At 35.5% G+C, this 22,998-nt stretch overlaps 1 protein-coding gene across 3 annotated transcripts in view; it reads left to right on the forward strand.

Annotated features, from left to right (window-relative positions):
- The window catches only part of ATP11B (ATPase phospholipid transporting 11B (putative)), a 128,599-nt gene that overhangs the window by 61,786 nt on the left and 43,815 nt on the right, over positions 1-22,998 (forward strand). For all 3 annotated transcript variants that reach the window (XM_030822869.1, XM_030822870.1, XM_003256526.4), the window contains exons 11-19: positions 4,414-4,564; positions 5,697-5,894; positions 11,500-11,742; positions 12,311-12,486; positions 13,400-13,468; positions 15,112-15,185; positions 15,262-15,365; positions 18,384-18,565; positions 19,837-20,040. In XM_030822869.1, the coding sequence (XP_030678729.1) occupies positions 4,414-4,564; positions 5,697-5,894; positions 11,500-11,742; positions 12,311-12,486; positions 13,400-13,468; positions 15,112-15,185; positions 15,262-15,365; positions 18,384-18,565; positions 19,837-20,040 (1,401 nt within the window). The remainder of the gene's footprint in view (positions 1-4,413; positions 4,565-5,696; positions 5,895-11,499; positions 11,743-12,310; positions 12,487-13,399; positions 13,469-15,111; positions 15,186-15,261; positions 15,366-18,383; positions 18,566-19,836; positions 20,041-22,998) is intronic.

Consider the following 22,998-nt stretch of genomic DNA (forward strand, 5'->3'; position numbering starts at 1 on the left):
CCCAAAGTGCTGGGATTACAGGCCTGAGCCACTGTGCCCGGCCGATAAATCATTTTTATATCTTATAATAGTAAGAAACAGTAAGAAAATGAAATTTTTAAAAAGTTATATTTACAGTAGTATCAAAAAGCATAATATATTTAGGAATAAGTTTTTTTTTAACTTGTGCAAGATTTCTATAATGAAAATTACAAAACATGGCAAGAGAAATTAAGAACTAAATAAATGGAGAAATCACATTAATAGATTGTCAAGCTCAGTATTATTAAGCTGTCAATTACTGTATATATTCCCTCAGTCTCAAAATCACAGCAGTTTTTTTGTAGTAATTGACAAGGTAATACTAAAGTGTATATTGAAATGCAATAGCCAAAATGCATATTCAGATGCACAGCAAAAACAATCTCTTAAGAAAGCTAAAAGATTTACCTTACCTGATTTAAATACTTAATATAAAGCTACAGTAATTACAGTGTGGTATTAACAAAGATGATAGTTCAATAGAATAAAATACAGAGTTGAGAAGTAGACCATTCATGTGTGGGTTTGTTGATTTTCAACCAAGCAACAAGTCAATTCAATGAAAAAATTAGTATTTTCTACAAATGATGCAGCAATTGGATATTCAAATGAGAAAAACAAGAAACTTAGCTTCTACCTTATGCTGTACTCCAAAAAGTTTTGAAAACAAGTCATAGACCTAAATATAAAAGCTAAAATTACAAAACTTTTAGAAGAGCTGGGCGCGGTGGCTCACACCAGTAATCCCAGCACTTTGGGAGGCCGAGACAGGCAGATCACCTGAGGTCAGGAGTTCGAGACCAGCCTGACCAACATGGAGAAACCCTGTCTCTACTAAAAATACAAAAATCAGCTGGGCATGGTGGTGCATGCTTGTAATCCCAGCTACTTGGGAGGCTGAGGCAGGAGAATCACTTGAACCCTGGAGGCGGAGGTTGTGGTGAGCTGAGATTGTGCCATTGCACTCCAGCCTGGGCAACAAGAGCGAAACTCCATCTAAAAAAAACAAAACAAAACAAAAAATACTTTTAGAAGAAAACTTAGAAAGATATCTTTATGACTTAAGAGTAGGTAAAGATTTCTTAGGATACAACAAATATAATAATTAAAAATTGATAAATTAGACTTTCTCAAAATTAAAAACTTCTGCTCATCAGGCTAAACATTTAAAGAAATGAACATACACGTTACAAACTGGGAGACAATATTTGCAAAACATGTATCTGACCAAAGACTTGTATCCTGAGTATATAATGATATATATGTGCGTGTGTGTACACACACACACACACACACACACACACACACCTGCCTACAAATCAACAATGAAAAGAGAAACAAACCAATTAAAAAAATGGGCAAAAGGTGGAAGGTAACCACCTTTTGTCATCTTTTCAGCTGAAAATTACAAAACACTGAGGAAAGAAATCAAAGATCTAAATAAATGGAACAATATATCATGTTCATGGGTTGAAAGACTTGTACAGTAAAGGTGCCAGTTTTCCCAAATTGATTAATAGGTACAATGCAATTTCTATAAAAATCTCAGCAAGTTTTTTTGTATAAGTAGAAAATTTATTCTGAAATTTAGATAGAAAAGCAAAGGAACAGTTTTGAAAATGAAAAAGTGAGAAGAATTGCTATTGATGTTAAGTCTTACTATATAAGCTACAGTAATCAAGACAATTTGGTGTTGGTTAAAGAATAGATACATAGATCAGTGTTACACAATAGAGAACCCCAGAACAGACCAACACAAATAGGCCCAATTGATTTTTGGCAACAGCACAAAAGCAATACAATAGAGGAAGGGTAATCTTTTTCAACAAATGGTGCTAGAACAATTGGGTATCCATAGCAAAACAAACAAACCCAAACCCCCACTGTATGTAAAAATTAATTCAATTGGAGCATAGATTTAATGTAAAACAAACTTTTAGAAGAAAACAGAATCTTCAGGACTTAGTGTTAGACAAAGCTAGAAGACATGACGCTAAAAGCGTAATTCCTAAATCAAAAAAATTAATAAGTTGTAGTTAATCAAAGTTAAACACTTTGGTGCTGTGGAAGACCCTGTTAAAGGATGAAAAGACAAGCTACAGACTGGGGAAAAATATTTGCAAACCACAAATCTTCCAGAGGCTTTATGTTTAGAAACATAAAGAACTCTCAAACTCAACAGTAATTCGGTGATCCAATTAGAAAATGAGCAAAAGACATATTTCATATTTCACCAAATGCATAATACATATTTCACCAGAGAAAAGCTGCAGATGACAAATAAGCACATGAAAAGATATTCAGCATCATTACCTGTTAGAGAAAAGCAAATTAGAACCACATTGGGATGTCACTACACGCATTAGAATAGTTAAAGTAAAAATAGTGGTAATACCAAATGGCTAGGAGGTGGAGAGACTGAATCTCTTGTATGTTGTTGGTGGGAATTAAAAATAGTATACCCACTCTGGAAGATAGTTTGGGAGTTTCTTACAAAACTAAACATGTTTACCATATGACCCAGCAGTTGTACTCTTGGGCATTTAACTCAGAGAAATGAATTTTATGCTGACACAAAACTTCAAGCAGAAATGTACATAGCCACTGTATTTGTTACAGCAAAAAACTGGAAACAGCCCAATGTCCTAGAAATCTTTTTTGAGCTTTTTTGTGTATCTGTTGCTGTAGTAGGTTTTCTGAGATGTAATTCCATCTCTTTTTGGAGACTTCAGTAAAGTTGGAAGTTTAATACACAGTAAAAAAAATTAGGTAATAGGGGCTGTGGTACTAGTTTTAAATTTAAATAAGGGAAAGTTGAATGTAAACCAATGTAATTAGGACAGACTTTAGGAAGGAGATGGATTTTGAGTTAAATTTTGAAAAACAGGTTAATAATATAGGGAAAAAGGAGAATATGTCTGATGAGGGTAGACATGAGCAAGAAAGATGGAAATAAACCAGGCATTTTGTTGCCACAAGGAGACATGACTAGTTTAGTGAAAAGAGGTCAAAATTTAGACTCAGACAGATGTAGATTTGAATGTCATATCCCTTCCTTACTAGCTCTGTGGGGCTTTAGACCAGTTGTTTTCTTCTCTTGATCCAGGTGTTCTCATGTATAAAAATGCAAGCAGTACTATAGGTGAAGTGCTGAATACTGTGCCTAACACATAATAACCAAACAAAAGCCAGTTCCTTTCTTACGTTCCTTATTTACTGTCACTGCAGAATATATAGAGTTTACATTGGAACATGGTGGAATATCAGCTTACTCCATAGTTAAGATTAGGTTAAATTATGAAAGGCCTAGGGAGAAAAATCAGAATTCAGGCATTTTTCAATCTTTTAAGAGTTTTTACAAAGCTTGTGATTCACATTTTCCCTCAGTATTTGTTGGATGTGAGAGTTCATTATAACATCACTTGTTTTGCATACATTTGAATTTACAATGATAAGAGTTCCCTTTAATTGTATTAATACGTTTTTAAACTTAAAGACATGTGGCATTAAGCTTACCTAATAAAGAGAAGAGGGATTCTGAAGTCAATTCCTGACATGTGATTTTGCGAAATTTACAGAATTATTTTTGGGCTTTGGTCTTTGTCAGTTAAAAAGTATATAATAATTTCCCCTTTACAGGTTTTTTTTTTTTTTTCTTTTTTTGTTTTGTTTTGTTTTTCAAGACAGAGTCTCGCTCTGTCACCCAGACTAGAGTGCAGTGGCGCGATCTCGGCTCACTGCAAGCTCCACCTCCCAGGTTCATACCATTCTCCTGCCACAGCCTCCCGAGTGGCTGGGACTACAGGCGCCCGCCACCACGCCCGGCTAATTTTTTTTGTATTTTTAGTAGAGACTAGGTTTCACCGTGTTAGCCAGGATGGTCTCCATCTCCTGACCTCATGATCCGCCCGCCTCGGCCTCCCAAGGTGCTGGGATTACAGGCGTGGTGAGCCACCACGCCCGACCAGGGTTTTCATGTAGATTAGATAAGGTAGTAGATGTGACAAACATTTTATAAAATTTTAATGCTATACAAATGTTATTTTTAGCTATTACACTTAAGATGGGTGCTGAAAATGTAAAAAAAAAAAAAAAGAATAATTACTTATGGCAAAAATAACTGACTAAAACTGTCATTTACTATAAGCATTTTGCATGGTAACATGGCTATATTAAATAGGCTTGTAACCTGTGTGTATTGGTTCTTTTATGGCTAATAAATAAATTCTATTTAACGGTTATTTCTTGAAAACAAAAACTGTGTATTTTAAAATAGTTACAGTAATACCTTCTATGTTTTAATATGTTCTCTAATGCAAGTACTAATTTTCAAGCAAATGAATATAGTAATACATGATTTGTATGTTTTATATTATCTTTTTCTTCCTTTAGGTCAATGAATACATTTTTGATAATTTATCTAGTAATCCTTATATCTGAAGCTGTCATCAGCACTATCTTGAAGTATACATGGCAAGCTGAAGAAAAATGGGATGAACCTTGGTATAACCAAAAAACAGAACATCAAAGAAATAGCAGTAAGGTATTTTATGGTGTTACTGACTGTGTCATAAAGGAAACTTATTTGGCACAGTTAGTGCTTTGGTAGTGACTTCTGATAGGAGAGACCACTGTAATCCTAAATCCATTAGTACTGAAGGGTGACAAAAATGGCATTGCAAATGCAGAGAAGCCAGTGTGTTTGTACTGATATGCTTTTTGTAGTTTATGGCATAAAAAGTTGTATTCCCTGTGGCATGACTTGAATAGTTCAAAGAGGTCACAGAATTTTAAATCCATCTATGTTTGCATTTCACATTAATACTACAAACTCAGTTTTCTCTTTCATTTACTATGTCTTATAAATGAATCAAAGAGTAAATGGATCTATTTTTAATTTTGTCTTAATAATTCAAGGATGCTTATTATCAGTCTTAATATGAAGTAATATTGCAAATTATGTCATGTATTTTAAATTGATTAAACATGGACTACCAAGATAATTTAACCTATGATTTTGGTAAATAATTGTTCTCCAAATTTCACTTTAGGTTAAAATCTTTGTATTGGAAGACAAATTTGGATCTCAAGAAACTACAAAGCAAATAATCACAGGGTTGTATTTTTAATATCATTCACAATTAGGTACATTTCCTTTCACAAATGCATATTGAAATATGGAGCCGCTAAAGCCATTAAAGTAGGCTGTTCCTATATAATCTGCACTTAAGAGTTTTAATTTCTAGCACTTTTAACCTCGCAATTATTGTATAACTTTGTAAAGTTACACTCAACTTTTAGTAGTTATCTGATTTTGAAGGGTAATAGTAGAATGGGATAAGTACACTGCTGGTATTATAATTATAATTTTGCCAAAGGTAGTTTCAGTCATACCAGGCTTTTTGTTAGCTTCTGAAAGTAACAAATTAACTTATTTGAATTTAACCTTTTCATCATTTATTTCATCAAGATTCTAATGAGCAATAAAATAATCAGAGGAAATGTAATGTTAAAAAGACAATTCAATAAATGAATTTCAATTCATGAGACTATTCTACCTCAGAGTATAGTTGATGTTATATGTAGGCATGTAACTTTCTGGTAATTTTCATCAGTAATACTGAAGAAATTCTAGTTTATTTTTTCTTATCAAACAATTATTTCCTTTTTTCTAGATTCTGAGATTTATTTCAGACTTCCTTGCTTTTTTGGTTCTCTACAATTTCATCATTCCAATTTCATTATATGTGACAGTCGAAATGCAGAAATTTCTTGGATCATTTTTTATTGGCTGGGATCTTGATCTGTATCATGAAGAATCAGATCAGAAAGCTCAAGTCAATACTTCCGATCTGAATGAAGAGCTTGGACAGGTGAAAATGATCCTAATATTTTGTTTCTCTAATTTGTTATTTTTATCAAAGCAGTACATGTACAAAGATTAATGTAACAAGGTATTATGACACTTATACCAAAAACAACCCTCCTTTGCTCCACTCCTAGCTGTTCCCAATTTTTAAACCCTAAGTTGTTTCTTTTGTTACTTACCACTATATTTCTATTTGATATTCTTTCTTTTTCTTAAGTTTTAGACATTATCTACTATGGAATATAAAGACATAACTCTTATACTACTCTTCCCGCACACATACCCAGACACATACCCACTTTGCTTCTTCATAGCCCCCTAATACTATCATATCACAATTTGGGATTTAATAAATATTTTTATTAACATTATTATCATTATTTTAATATTGTTCACTAATTCCCAGTTTTATAGGTTTGCCCTATAATACCATAATTACATTTCCCTTCTTATATATTTTGTTTTCCCAAGAGTTAATTGCTCTGTTTTTTTCATTTCCTTAATTTCCATATGCCACAAACAAGTCTCTGATAATATGTGCAGCATCTGTCTACATATTCAAACGTATCAGGTAATCTGGGAGTTCCTTTCTTCCTCCCTGCCTTTTTTTTTTTTGGTGGCAATGCTTTTGGAGGCTTCCACCTTTCTGCTCCAGTTGGATTATTCTTTATTCTTTCTGGGCTTGCTTCTCAGCTGTCACTCTGGACTTCCCTTTATCATCACCCTGGAAATTCCTTTGCCTGTCTCATGTTTTGGATCTCCTCTTTCTTGCATCCCATGTCTTCCTACCTGTGGCTTATTCTCTTTTGGTGCTGTACATCTTCTAATAACTTCCTGAAAAAGGGTGTATGAGAGGAAAATGTTTTGAAACTTGACATGTCTGAAAATATCTTTATTATCTTTTCACACTTGATTAGTAATTTAGCTGGTATTGCATTCCAGATTGAAATCTTCAGAAATTTGAAGGGATTTTATTGTTTTCTAGCCTCCAGTGTTGCTGTTAGAGAAATCCAGTTCCATTCTGATTCCCAGTTCTTTATGTATTATCTGTTGTTTTATCTCTGGAAGCTTTAGGATCTCCTTATGCAATAGTTCTGAAATTCATGATGGTGTACCTTGGTGTTGGTTTTTCCTTTTTTATTTTTTGTTTCATTGGCAATTAACTCTGAGTCTTTTCAGCCTGGAAACACATGTCCTTCAATTTTAGGAAATTTTCTTGTACTATTTTTTTGATAACATGTCTTTCTATGTTTCCCTTGTTTTGAAACTTACTATTTGCATGTCATATCACTTATATTGATCCTTTAATTCTCTGACTTCAATTTTCAGTTTTTATTTATTTGTTTTTACATTCTACTTTCTGGTAGAATGCCTCTGGTTTATCTTTTCAGTATCTTTTGATTTCTCCTATATTATTTTTAATTTCTAATATTTTGGTATTCTCTAGTTTTTTTAAATTGCCTCTTATCCCATTTCTTGAACGTAATCTATTCTTTTACCTCCCCGAGGATATTAATGACAGTCAATTGAAGTCTTCTGCTCCGTGTATTATCTTTGCTTGTAGTGCATTTTCCAGAACAGCCCGTTCTGCTATAATGTGATGTATGCATTCCTAAAATTCACCGCATAATGCAAAATTGCCTAGTAAAAGCCACAGGGTTTGCGAGAGAATGGGATTGGGGTACAACACAAAAACATTAATAATACTTTTTTTTTTTTTTTTTTGAGACGGAGTTTCACTCTTGTTGCCCAGGCTGGAGTGCAATGGCGCAATCTTGGCTCACTGCAACCTCCGCCTCCTGGTTGCAAGCGATTCTCCTACCTCAGCCTCCCGAGTAGCTGGGATTACAGGCACACACCACCACACCCACCTAATTTTATATTTTTAGTAGAGACATGGTTTCTCTGTATTGGTCAGGCTGGTCTCAAACTCCCAACCTCAGGTGATCCTCCCACCTCCGCCTCCCAAAGTACTGGGATTACAGGCGTGAGGCACTGCACCCGGCCTAATAATACATTTTTTAAAAGATAGGAACCTAATAAAAACAGCACTTGCCAAAGTGTTCATGAATACACAGGTATTTCAATAAATAAGGCACTTATCTGGAAAAGACCTGAAGTTTGCCTGTGGAAGACAGGCATCAGAAGGGTTGCAACTTACGTGTTACTGTGAAGTGTTAGAAGGAAGGCTATCTGAAATCAGAGGGAAGGTTGTAATACCAGATGTGGATGAGTGTGACTCATAACACGTGGTGAACTGAGATAGCTAGTAACTGAGGTTTGGGAAAAATTTGAGCAAAGTTTTGATTATGCTCAAATTGTCCCTTATTGTATCAGTTGCACTGGGATAAATTTGTGTTTTCAAGATGGTGTTACAGCAGAACTGGTTATAATTTGTTTCAAATTCTACCTTTTATATAAGGAGTGATCCTCAAATGGATGCTAATCTTTGTCTATCATTTCAAATTTAAAAGTGCTTTACCCAGGAGGCTGAGGTGAGAGAATGACTTGAGCCCAGGAAGTCGAGGCTGCAGTGAGCCGTGATCACACCATTGCACTCCAGCCTGGGCAACAGAGTGAGACCCTGTCTCAAAAAAAAAAAAAAAAACCGAAAGGCTGGGCTCAGTGGCTCATGCCTGTGTAATCCCAGCACTTTGGGAGGCCAAGGTGGGTGGATCACTTAAACCCAGGAGTTCAAGACCAGCCTGGACAACATGGCAAAACCCCATCTCTACAAAAAAATACAAAAACAAAAAATACAAACATTAGCTGGAATACAAAAATTAGCTAGGCGCAGTGGTGTGTGCCTGTGGTCCCAGCTACTTGGGAGGCTAAGGTAGGAGAATCACATGAGCCCAGGAGATGGAGGTTGCAGTGAGCCCAGATTGTGCCATTGCACTCCAGCCTGGGCGACAAGAGTGAAACCCTGTCTGAAAAAAAAAAAAAACAACTGGCACTAGTATGCTTATCAGAAGCTATTGATTCAGTGGGCCACACCTTAAGGTAATGGGCTGACAGGCCCAGCAGGTAATATTTCTGCTGCTTATGACTGCTAGAGCTGGTCATTGGAAATCTGTTTTTAGTGCACTGCCTCCCTTCTGTGTACAGCTGTTTGCGGAGACCAGATTCTGTCTGGTTCAGCCTACTAGGGGAATACACCTTCCAGCTGTTGCTCCAATAAATGAGGGGCATTCTGAAGTTTGCAACTTTTAAAGAGATTTCAGAATTTAAACTACTCCTGATAGCGTGTATTTACAGCCTCATCCTGTACTCCCACATTCAGGGGTAGTTGGTAGGTCTACTTCCTGAGCGTTTCTGAGAATGGGTTTCCTTATCACTTGGGTTTCAGATTCTAAGTTCTGGTAAATCAGTTACCACTCATTCATCTCCTTTTCCATCTTCCAAACTTGTGTCAATCTTTCCTCTCATGTTGACTTTTTTACCATTATTTTTGTTCTTTTTCTGTTTTTTTATCCTCATGGTAAAGTTTTAAGAGAACCAGAGATAATTAAATGTGCTCAACCTGTCATGTTTAACCAGAAGTTGATCCATTTATTTATTTATTTTTTTATTTTTTTGAGACGGAGTCTTGCTCTGCAGGCTGGAGTGCAGTGGCACAATCTCGGCTCACTGCAAGCTCCGCCTCCCGGGTTCATGCCATTCTCCTTCCTCAGCCTCTCTGAGTAGCTGGGACTACAGGCACCCGCCACCACACCCGGCTAATTTTTTGTATTTTTTTTAGTAGAGACGGGGTTTCACCGTGATCTCGATCTCCTGACCTCGTGATCCGCCCGCCTCGGCCTCCCAAAGTGCTGGGATTACAAGCGTGAGCCACCGTGCCCAGCTAAGATTAAACTTCTTGATTTTATATATATATATACTTTTAAATCAAAGTTAATTTATTTTATCCATTCCTACCATCTAATCTTTTTTCTAAAGAATGCTCCATGACTGATAGTGCAGTCTGTATTCTAGTAACCTCTGGAGTATTATTTCTGTTTGATTGCTAATGTGTCTTATATTTTCTTTATAACTCATCCCTCATTCTTCCTGATCTACATGTGTGGGTTTTTTTTAATTAACTTGCATGGGGTCTTTAAATTCCAGTTCAACATTGCTATAGATACTGGGCAACATTTAATATCAAATAGTAAAGATAAAGTATTCTGTCTCTTATTTCCAGTTTTACCATTTATTTGCTTTTTGACTTTAGGTAAGTTAAGTAATTTTTTGCCAAATTTAACCCTACCTTTCGTTTTGGATATCGATCTTTTTATCCTGGAATTTTGCTGAACTTATATATTAGTTCTATTTTTTTTAGTGGGTTTTTTAGAATTTTCTGTATACAAGGTCATATTATGTGCAAATGGAGATAGTTTTACCTCGTTTTCCAATCATGTTAACTTTTATTTCCCTTTTCTTGCCTAATTGTCATGGCTAGAACCTTAAGTACAATGTTGAGTAAAAGTGACAAAAGCAGTCTTATTCCTGATCTTAGGAAGACAGCATTCAATCTGTCTCCATAAGGTATGATGTTAACTGTGAGTTTTTTATAGATACCCTTTATCAGGCTGAGGAAGTTCCTTTTTATTCCCGTTTGTTGAATGCCTTTATCACGAAGGGTATTGGATTTTTATCAAATGCTTTTTCTGAACCTATTTTGGTGGTTATTTTATTAATAAAATGAAGGCCAGGTGCCATTTTATTAATTTGATGGATTACATTAATTTTTTTAAATGTTGAGTCAATCTTGCAATTCTGGGATAAATCCCACATATTTGTAGTATATAACCCTTTTTATATGTTTCTGGATTTGATTTGCATCTCTTTATAAGGGATGTTGGTCTGTAGCTTCTTTTCTTGTGATTTCTACATGCCTTTTTAAAGGACTTTTTCTCAAGTCATTATTGCAGTAATCAGATTTTCATGATGATCCTGGTTGGATCAAGACTTGACTATTACATCCTTCTTTTTTCATGGACATACCTTCTTTTAAAGTAATTTTTCTGGAATTAGCCTCCAAAAGTAATAAAATAATTTGTCTTACTTACTTTTAAAAATATTCTTTTCTTTTAAACATTGATTTTTTTCACTAAATTTGTTTTCTGCCCTCAGTTTCAACTTCTGTCTGTTTTAGACAATTCGCACCTCTAACTTCTTGTGTTGCTGTCGCTATCATTGTGTATTCCTATTCCCAGCTCTGCACTATTTCCCCTCACTCAGATACCCTTTCCCATTCTATGTTATTAAGCATCCTTTCCACCCTGCTTTAGAGATAATTCTTGAGTCCTACTACTTAAAACACCTTAGCCAAGAAAAAAAAAAGAAGCATTAATACCAAATTCTCGTCAATTCTACAGATAAACATGTACGTAAAGATGCCACAAACTTCAGAATCTGTGTAGCTTTACGCTATTTTGTATTACCCTGTTTTCTTTCCTTGGCATCTTTATTTATTTAATTGCTTGGATTATAAGAATCTTAGCATCCATATATCAATATTAATAGATAAACTGGACTTGAGGAGAGCGAGGACAGAGATTTTTTTCTTTATTAACATAGGACCGTGAACACAAAGGTTTATTTTCTTTTGTTTTCTATCTCTATAGGTAGAGTACGTGTTTACAGATAAAACTGGTACACTGACAGAAAATGAGATGCAGTTTCGGGAATGTTCAATTAATGGCATGAAATACCAAGAAATCAATGGTAGACTTGTACCCGAAGGACCAACACCAGATTCTTCAGAAGGAAACTTATCTTATCTTAGTAGTTTATCCCATCTTAACAACTTATCCCATCTTACAGCCAGTTCCTCTTTCAGAACCAGTCCTGAAAATGAAACTGAACTAGTAAGTAATTTTTAAATTAATAAATAAGGGTTTCATATGAAATAATTCTCTTCAGTAGTTGATGAGTTGCAGGAAAAAAGTTTGTGTCAGTAGAGCAAGGAATACACATTTGAAATTCATATATTTGATTCAGCAATATAAAATATAATCCTAAGAATTTGTAGTTACAGCCCAGTTTAACTTGTTAGTTAATACGTGTCTGCCTTAGCTCTTTGAGTATTTAAATGGAACGTAGTTAAGAAAAGCCCTTACTGCCTTGAAGTGAAGAAGACTTTCTTTGAAAAATAGAGCTTAAACTTATTTAATACTTTTTGAGACCACACTTCTTCTATAAAAAAGTGTTCCCCTCTACTTGCAATGTGGTTGTACCTCCTAAAAAGATGCTCACGTGTTGAAGGGTCCTAAGCAAATGTGACGTTTTACTTTTTGAAGGCAGAAACAACCAACTGTTATTCAGGCAATCAAGGTTGTAGCACTCTTGTTCTAGATCTTAGAATTTTGCCTCTGGTTTCCTAAATGGTATGTGGAAATGATATTTTTATCATGAATATTAATTGCATTTTTACAGATTAAAGAACATGATCTCTTCTTTAAAGCAGTCAGTCTCTGTCACACTGTACAGATTAGCAATGTTCAAACTGACTGCATTAGTGATGGTCCCTGGCAATCCAACCTGGCACCCTTGCAGTTGGAGTACTATGCATCTTCACCAGATGAAAAGGCTCTAGTAGAAGCTGCTGCAAGGTAATTTAGTCTGATTTCCAAATCTTCGGAAAAACATTGTTTAAATAAATGTAACAATATTAGAATCATCATTTAAAATTTTCAAACATAAATTCATCATTTTAAGTTGTCAGAATTCATATAAATACATAAAAATAGAAGTACAATTTAAATTTCAAATGACAATTTGAAGTCATTTTATTATCATGCTTGCATTGAGTCTTTTTTTAAGATCTCTTTGAAAGTCTGATTACTATAAAAATCTGTGTAACAGAATTTATGAAAAATGCTTGTGTATATGTTGTACTACACCTACCCTGATCCTTCTAATCTTTCTAGTCCTTTAAAGTATATATATGTGTGTGTGTATGTGTGTATATATATTTATATATATATTCTTTTATATATATTTTATAAAAGAATATATAAATATATGTACACACACATATATAAAACATATATATGTGTGTGTGTATATATATATATATATTTTTTTTTTTTTTCTTTTTTTGAGATGGAAACTCACTCTGTCACCCAGGCTGGAGTGCAGTGGTGTGATCTCAGCGCAGTGCAGCCTCTGGGGTTCAAGCCATTCTCCTGACTCAGACTCCTGAGTAGCTGGGACTACAGGCACAGGGCACCACACTTGGCTAATTTTTGTATTTTTAGTAAAGATTGGTTTTCGCCGTGTTAGCCAGACTGGTCTTGAACTCCTAGCCTCAGGTGATCAACCCGCTTTGGCCTCCCAAAGTGCTGGGATGACAGGCATGAGCCACCACTCCTGACACCAAAGTAGTGATATGAAAAGGAAATATTTTTAAATGCATTCTGAACTTTGATTTTAAATGTTTTTATTCAAGTTAAGCTATAGTGACATCGTGAAATATGCAATATTATTTCTTAAGTCTCACTTTTTTATCCTTTTGATGTCTAGGATTGGTGTTGTGTTTATTGGCAATTCTGAAGAAACTATGGAAGTTAAAACACTTGGAAAACTGGAACGGTAATTTTTCATATATTGGAATGTTTTCTGTGTTAAGTGTATATAGTATAGAATAGGGATCAGTAAACTGTAGCTCACAGGGCAAATCTGGCCTATTTTTTGTTTTTCTACAGCCCACAAATCACATTTTTTTTTTTTTTTTTGAGAGAGAGAATCTTGCTCTGTCACCCAGGCTGGAGTTCAGTCACCCAGGCCAAGAGGCTCACTGCAGCCTCCACCTCCCAGGTTCAAGTAATGCTTGTGCCTCAGCCTCCCAAGTAGCTGGGATTACAGGCATGCGCCACTATGCCTGGCTAATTTTTGTATTTTTAGTGGAAACATTGACCAGGCTGGTCTATAACTCCTAGCCTCAAGACATCTGCCCACCTTGGCCTCCCAAAGTGACTGGGACTACAGGTGTGATCCACTGCGCCTGGCCCACATTACATTTTTAAAGGATTGTTTTAAAAAGAGGTAAAATATGCAACAGAGACCATATATGGCCTGCAAAGCCTGAAATATTTACTCTCTGGCCCTTTACAGAAAAAATTACTGAACTCTGCTCTAGAATGATGTTAACATTATATTGTATCTCATCATAGTTCTAACAATAGTCTGCTTTGAATATTTCATCTGTATTTTAGCTTAATGATTCTTGAATTTACTTGTATGTTTATTTTTAGATGCTTCTGGGTAGTGAGTTTTATAGGTTTCTACTCACTGAATAAAGAAAACTTTCCTTATATTTCCTGTGATTTTTATCTTTCAAACATGAAGGAACAGCTGTCTATATCTAGTTTTTCCATTCTTTGATAAATTAGTTGATGCTTAATATACTTACTCCTTTCGTGGTTTTAGCAATTCTGATCATATGTCAATTCCAGCTGTGCTTTTCCAAACTATGCTTTTCCATACTAGATAGGGCCCATTTTTTGGCCACTTTCATGTGACAGCCTGTCTAGCTTATTTTATCAACTTATAAACCATTATTCAACTCACTGTTTTTCTGTGAGATGTGTGAAGATTTCATATGTAAATCACTGTGTAAGTGATTTACATATGAAAGTCTTCTTCTGGAAGACTTTAAGCCACACCTCATGTAGCCACACAAATTCTTTTACAGCTCCCTAGAGAGGCACGAGGGAATGGACCCTTGCACACAGACACCCAGGTTCACAGTCACTGCTATAATGAGCCTTTGATATTAATGTGTGTTGTGTTTGTCAGGTGTATTAGGACAGAAAAAAGCAATGAGAATCAGTTACCTTTTTTAGTCAGAAAAACATGTAGCTGGGCAGATCTGGATTCCAATCCTTGTTCTACCACTCACAAGCTTACCTGACTTTAGGCAAATTACTTAATCTTTCTGAGGTTAATAGTCCTCATGTATAAAAATGAGATAAGACCTACTTTCTTCGCTTCTCATGGGTATTAAATGACATAAGGTGTGTAAAATACATGGCATTTGGTAATTAGTCAGTGTCAGTCTGTTCTTTTTCTTCCCTGTTTTGTTATTAATGACATGTAACCTATCATCATGAAAATGAGATTAATTCTTGTTCTAAATTAGCCATTTTATCTTATATATGGATTATTTCCATATAATCACTTATTATTTTTTTAAAAAAGTGAAGTTTTTGTCTTTCTTACTTTCTTTTCTTTAGGTACAAACTTCTTCATATTCTGGAATTTGATTCAGATCGTAGGAGAATGAGTGTAATTGTTCAGGCACCTTCAGGTAACCAATCTAAACTTTCATGAATTTTTGTTTATGTAATATTAAGAGCTTGATGACTCATTTTTTTTGTCTCTAGGTGAGAAGTTATTATTTGCTAAAGGAGCTGAGTCATCGATTCTCCCTAAATGTATAGGTGGAGAAATAGAAAAAACCAGAATTCATGTAGATGAATTTGCTTTGGTGAGTTCAAATTTCTATGATTAAAAAAACTCTAAAAGATATATGTATGAAATATTTCGGACTTTATTTCTTATAATTTTATCAAAAATTATGGAAATTCTGCAGTTGTGTTACACTGTGTGTTGGCTCCACATTCCTTTTGTGAAAACTGACTTTTAACGCAAGCTCAAATATATCTTCTCTTCAAACCTATTCTACAGTCAGGGCATTTCTGGTTACAAGGTCTACTCAAACTATGCTATTTTAGAAGAGTGTTTATTAAACAAACATAGGGGAATCCTAATGATGTGGAGAAACTGGAACCCTTCTACACATATTGCTGGTAGGATTATAAATGGTCCAGCCACATTGAAAAATAATTTGGCTAAGTTCCTCAAAAGGTAAACATCGAGGTACTATATGACACAGCAGTTCTACTCCTGGGTGTACACCCAAGACAGCTGAAAACATGTCCACAAAAAAACATACACGAATGTTCATAAGCAGCATTATTTCCAATAGCCACAAAAATGGAAAACCCAAATGTCCAACTAATGAGTAGATAGGCAAAATGTGGTATATCCATATAATGGAATATCAGTAGGCTGTTAAGAGGAACGAAGTACCGATATATGCTACAACATGGACGCATCTTGAAAAGTGTGCTGCATGAGAGGCAGTCAAAAAAGGCCGTATATTAATACTACATTTATATGAAATATCCAGAATAGGCAAATTCACAGAGAAAGCTCATTACTGATTGCCAGGAGCTGGAGGAAGGGGAAAAAGGAGAGTCCTCATGGGAGCAATGAGATATTGTGGATTTAGATAGTGGTGATAATGGCACAACTCTGTGAATATACGATATAACACTGATTTGTACTGTTTGAAGAGGTGAATTTTATGGTATGTGAATTATATCTCTCATTTACAAAATTTAAAAATATGGGGAACCTTATTAACACAAAGAGCCATCATTCATGTAAATAGCAAAATTATTATGCAGTTCTCTCTCAGTCTTAGAACTTCATGATCTCTCATTTTTGCATTTCTGTAAATGTATGCTCCACACTCACCTCTGCTCATCTGCCTTCTTTAACAGTTTATGATATTTTTCCCGTTGTTTCCTAATTGTTTATGTTCCAGTTTACCCACCACATTGTAACATCTGTGAGAACAAAGACATTGTTCTACCTTATCACCATTTTAATATTTAAAATAATGCTGGCACATAGTTTGTGCTCAGTAAGTATTTGTTATAGAATGAATTAATTCATATATTAATAACAGATGGTTCTTAATTAAAAGAAGCACATTTATAGGTACGGGTCATTTATAAGTCAGGGAATGGCAATATTTAGAAATCTGCTAAATAGGGCTGGGTGCGGTGGCTCATGCCTATATCCCAGCACTTTGGGAGGCCGAGGCCAGCAGATCACAAGGTCAGGAGATTGAGACCATCCTGGCTAACAGGATGAAACCCCACCAGTAGTCCCAGCTACTCGGGAGGCTGAGGCAGGAGAATCACTTGAACACAGGAGGCGGAAGTTGCAGTGAGCCAAGATCACACCACCGCACTCCAGCCTGGGCAACAGAGCAAGACTCCATCTCAAAAAAAAAAGAAATCTGCTAAATAGTGTCATATGGTATTTTTAAGTCTACGCTTTCCAAGTTGTTATTAGGATATTTATTACGGGGCTCAGCACAGTGGCTCATGCCTGTAATCCCAGCACTTTGGGATGCTGAGGCAGTATCACTTGTGGCCAGGAGTTTGAGACCAGCCTGGGCAATGTAGCAAGACCCTGTCTCTACAAAAAAATAAAACATAGCCAAGCGTGGTGGTACATGTCTATAGAAGTAGCTACTCAGGAGGCAGAGGCAGCAAAATCACTTGAGCCCAGGAGTTCAAGGCTATAGTAAGCCAAGATCACACCACTGCACTCCAGCCTAAGCAACAGAGCAAGACCCTGTCTCTAAAAATAAAAAAGAATATTTATTACTAGTTTTCTTGAGGAAAATGGGTGTAGCAAGAAAAGGAACTTTTATAAGTCTTTAGATTTAGATATCAACTTTCAGAGATGAATACTATAAGAAAACTTTGAGCCTAGTAGAACCAGATAATCAATTCTGATTCCAATTCATTTGTGAAGATATATTACTTAAAATCATTTATTTGATAAATCTAAAAAGTTTTTTTTATAATGGCCATTTTATTGACTTGTTTATTTGAAGGGCAAATTTTGTCATACAATGAATCTTTAGGAAATTATGGTCTCCTTTGCTTTAGAAAATTGTACGAAGTAGGTAAAAATGGAATTGTAAGTTAAAACAGGAAGGTAGAACCTGCAGCTGTCTTTCTCTTGACAGTCTTGAAGGTATTAAGAACTTTCTGGCTTTCCATATAACACAGTTTAAAAACCACTAATAAGATAGTCTTTATGATCTATTCTAGGCTCTAATATTCTACAATTCAGTGACCTTAATTATTTTGAGCAACTTTTTTTTTTTTTTTTTTTTGAGACAGAGTCTTGCTCTTTCACCCAGGCTGGAGTGCAGTGATGCTATTTTGGCTCACTGCAAGCTCCACCTCCCAGGTTCATGCCATTCTCCTGCCTCAGTTTCCTGAGTAGCTGGGACTACAGGTGCCCACCACCATGCCCGGCTAATTTTTTGTATTTTTAGTAGAGACGAGATTTCACCATGTTAGCCAGGATGGTCTCAATCTCCTGACCTCATGATCCGCCTGCCTTGGCATCCCAAAGTGCTGGGATTACAGGCATGAGCCACCGCGCCCAGCCCATTTTGAGCAACTTTTTAAGAAAACATCAGAAGTTGAAAGAGGTATATGTGTCCTATAACTCAGATCAGTAGAGCTTTGTGACACTATTTATTTCCTGTCGCTAGGTGATGGTACTTTTTAAATGATTTGTGATTGACTTTTGGTACTAGGTCCTCAGTGTATTTTGATAGTGACTTCTTGATTTTCTGTTTGTTGTTTGTGTTCAGTTTTTGTCTTTAATTTTTGTTTGTTTGTTTTAGAAAGGGCTAAGAACTCTGTGTATAGCATATAGAAAATTTACATCAAAAGAGTATGAGGAAATAGATAAACGCATATTTGAAGCCAGGACTGCCTTGCAGCAGCGGGAAGAGAAATTGGCAGATGTTTTCCAGTTCATAGAGAAAGATCTGATATTACTTGGAGCCACAGCAGTAGAAGACAGGTATCAGATAAGTAAAAAATACTATTTTTCTCTCATAGGAATTTTTGTAAACAAGTATTCTAATATGTGACATATATTCTCTTTACTAACATCCTATGATAAATTAATATATTTAAGATCAAAGTAGAGAACTAAAGCCTTAATTTTTCCCAGTCAGTATGTACAGTTTTTGTTCTAGCCAGATATCTGAAATGGATGAAAGGAACCAGCTCTCTATAGGTTTTTCTTATAGGCTTGAATCTTTAGAATACTGCTCAGCGTGTCATGCAAACACTTGAAGCACCTGCTTAATTCTCCAGCCTTCCCTCCTACCACTGTCTCCTTCCGCTTTATGTTTCAACAATACCAAACTGTCTCTGCATGCCACCTGTAGCTAAAACTATTCTGTTTTGTGCCTATGTTGGCCTTCTGCCTGGGTGATTCTTCCCTTCACCATCCCTCTGTGACTACCTGTTCATAAAGTATAGCTTAGATATTAGCTCCACTCCAGTAAGACCTTTCCTGACACCTAAGAGGATTAAAAATTCTCTTTGTGAAGTCTCATTGTAGGTAGTTCTGTTGTTGTCTTTCTGGCACTATATTATAATTATTTGTTTAAAGACTTCTCCTCTGTTAACCTGTGAAATCCTTGAAGTCCATTTATTCTTTGTCTTTGTTCCCAGAACCTATCTCAATGTCTGTTTCACAGTTTCTTAAATTTAGCTGAATTCTGAGATGGAATTCTGAGAGTAAGTCTCTTGTTATGTTTGCCTCCACCACCTAGACCTAAGGGTGTTTGCATATTTTTTAAATCTATGTTTTCATTTACTTTTTGGTTGTCCTTAAGAGATTTCTGAGACTCACCTAAAGTTAGGTAGACCTTTATTTTCTACAGTCTGATTTTTTAACTATATGAGTGGTTTGAGGTATTTTTTTAAAAATCAAAACAAAAAGAGAAAAATCTTCTTGTTTGAAATGTAAGACTTCCTAATAAAACAGGAGTTTATGAAGAGCACATAGTTTCATCCTATAAATAGCAACTTTGAAGATACGTTCTTAAAATATGAAATTGTAGATTTTAATTGGTTGATTTTGTGTTAACCAGACAATCACCAATCTGTTTATTCATGTTTCTTTCCTAATGAGAGAAAATTCCAGTTATATTGCTATATTGTATAATAACATTCCTAGGTCAAGTCAAAGAGTTTAGAATTATCCTTAAGTATACTATGTAGTTTAACTTAAAATACAGTCATAAAAGTATTCTCTATTACTAATTTGTTTCTTTTCAGACTACAAGATAAAGTTCGAGAAACTATTGAAGCATTGAGAATGGCTGGTATCAAAGTATGGGTACTTACTGGAGATAAGCATGAAACAGCTGTTAGTGTGAGTTTATCATGTGGCCATTTTCATAGAACGATGAACATCCTTGAACTTATAAACCAGAAATCAGACAGCGAATGTGCTGAGCAATTGAGGCAGCTTGCCAGAAGGTAAGAATATAGGAACCTGTATCATACCTTTCAGGGGTTAGCAAACTGTGGTTCCCTGGGCCCGATGATATAGCCCACTGTCACTGCCTGTTTTTTACAGCCTATCAGCTAAAAGTAGTTTTTACATTTTTTGATAGATGAAAAGAAATCCAAAGAAGAATAATATTTCATGAAGTGAAAAGTATATGAAATTCAAATTCCAGTGTCTATAAAGTTTGATTGGAACACAATCACATTCATTTGTTTACATATTATCAACGAGTGCTTTTACACTATAGCACCTGAATTGAGTAGTTGCAGCAGAGACTTTACAAAATACTCTCTCTTCAGCTTTACACTGCTGTTTGATACTATAAAAATCACAGTAAGATACATATAATGTGATAGTGTTTGGAGTGCCATGCATAGCACCATATCGCGACATTTTACCAGTTTTTATTAGTATATGGCCATCATGTCAAAACAAGAAAAGAAAAGTGAACTTTTAACATTACACTTTGTTTTAAAGCACTCTAGATAGGGGATTATTTTATTTTTGAATTAGATGGCAAAGCATTGTTTATTATGCATTGATATATTAGCTGTGCTACCTATTTGAAAAGACATTTTCAAAGATGAATTATAAATCTCATTACATACAGTTCTGTCGTATTGAAATGTAAAAATCTCGTTACAGGTGGACATTAACAGATGAACATTTGCAATGTTAGCTTTGAACCCCAATTAAACAAAATATTATCCCTTGCCCAAAAGAAATATTTTCATTCTTCTCATTAGTAAACCTCTCCTATTTAAAAAATTATACTCAATGATTACTACATTTTTAACTTAGTGAAAGTTTTGTTGAGATTTTTTCCTCTCATTCTGTAACTACCTATATCCTCAATTTTGCCTCTTGGCCCACAAAACCTAAAATTGAATATTTACTCTCTGGCCCGTAACAGGAAACATTTGCCAACCCCTGATCGAGTTTGCATGACCAAACTGGGAAATTAAGCTGCATTTAACTGTTCAAGATTATTTCATAAGAATTTATACTCTAAATTCTGTCTTTTTTGTAAATCTATCTTTTATAGGCATATCAAATTTTTGCCCCGTATGAGGGCAAATGATGCCCCATTTAACACAGTCTAATTTTTCACAGTAAACTAGGAAGGGCTTCATTTGAGCATCAGGGCTGCTTGTATGTAAGCATATTAGGTCTCCTGCAGGTTTGCTGTCTTGTGATACTAATCCAGAAAAATAAATACAAAGAGACAATACCATAGTTGTTAATATACATTCAGTGTTTTATATTTGTATTTTTTATGCAGGCATTTATGTGATACCAAAGTCTGGATTTCATCTTTTTAAAACCTATTTAAGAGATATTTTAAAAAGACCATGCAGGGTTTTTTTTGTCGTTGTTGTTGTTTGTTTGTTTGTTTTTTGAGACAGAGTTTCACTCTTGTTGCCCAGGCTGGAGTGCAGTGACGCACTTGGTTCACCACAACCTCCGCCTTCCGGGTTCAAGTGATTCTCCTGCCTCAGCCTCCTGTGTAGCTGGGATTACAGGCATGCACCACCATGCCCAGCTAATTTTGTATTTTCAGTAAAGACGGGGTTTCTCTGCGTTGGTCAGGCTGATCTCGACCTCAGGTGATCTGCCTGCCTCGGCCTCCCAAAGTGCTGGGATTATAGGTGTGAGCCACCGCACCCAGCCCATATAGGGTCTTTTTAAAATATCTCTTAAATAGGGTCACACCGGATCTTTGAGTGCAAAAAGACAATTGATTTAGGTAATTATGCTACAATTTGGGGACAGTGTCAACAACATTGTGGCTATTTAAACGTTTAAATACTGCAATATTATGAACTCCCTAAAACACAGAAATTAATTGCTCAGAATCATTTACTTTATATATGCCTTTTTAAATATTTTTTTCTGGCTGGGCACAGTGGCTCATGCCTGTAATCCCAACACCCTGGGAGGCTGAGGTGGATCGCTTGAGCCCAGGAGTTTGAGATCAGCCTGGTCAATATAACGAGACCCTGTTCCCACAAGAAATTTAAAAATTATCCAGGTGTGGGGGTGTGTACCTGTAGTCCCAGTTACTCCGGAAGCTGAGACAAGAGGATCACTTGAGCCCAGAAGTTCAAGGCTACAGTGAACTGTGCTCTCGCCTAAAAAATAAAAATAATTTTTAAAAATATTTTTCTGATTATAAAAATAATGTCTACTTGAAAAATACTGAAAATTGTAAAGCTTATGCAGTAGTTAATAACAAAGTCATCAGAAGATTATTTGTAATTTAGGCTATTTTCTTTAAGTCTTCTGTATGTAGGTGGTTTTAATGAATATGCTAATCATTAGTATTTGTTTTCTTTATTGTACAAAAGCTGTATTATAAAACATAGAGTATACTCTTAAAGTGAATTTTAGGCTTGCCGTCTTAGTCTGTTTGTGCTGCTGTAACAAAATACCTGAGACTAGGTAATTTATAAAGAACAGAAATTTATTTCTCACAATTCTGGAGGCTGGGAAGTTGAAGATCAAGGCACCAGCAAGTTGTATAGTGAGGGCTGCTCCCTGTTCCAAAATGGTGCATTATTGCTGCATCCTTCTGAAAGGAGGATTACTGTGTCCCCACATGGTGGAAGGGACGAATGGCAAGAGAGGGCAAATCTCTGAAGCCTCTTTTATCAGGGCATTAATCCATTCATGAAGGCAAAGCCATTATGACTTAATGGCTTCCAAAAAGGCCCAACTTCGTAACAGTGGGGGTTAACTTGCCACATTAATTTTGGAAGGGATACGACATTCAAACCATAGCACTTGCTATGTGAAATTTACGTTACATTTTAGAGATATCTTTTGATGGAATACATTTTATGAGATAACCATGTAAGTCAATAGGCCCATTCATTCACAGACTTCCAGGAAATATCTATTCTAAAAATCTTGATAAAAATCTGTCA

The sequence above is a fragment of the Nomascus leucogenys genome, chromosome 11 (assembly GCF_006542625.1).
Source record: "Nomascus leucogenys isolate Asia chromosome 11, Asia_NLE_v1, whole genome shotgun sequence".
NCBI lineage: Eukaryota > Metazoa > Chordata > Mammalia > Primates > Hylobatidae > Nomascus > Nomascus leucogenys.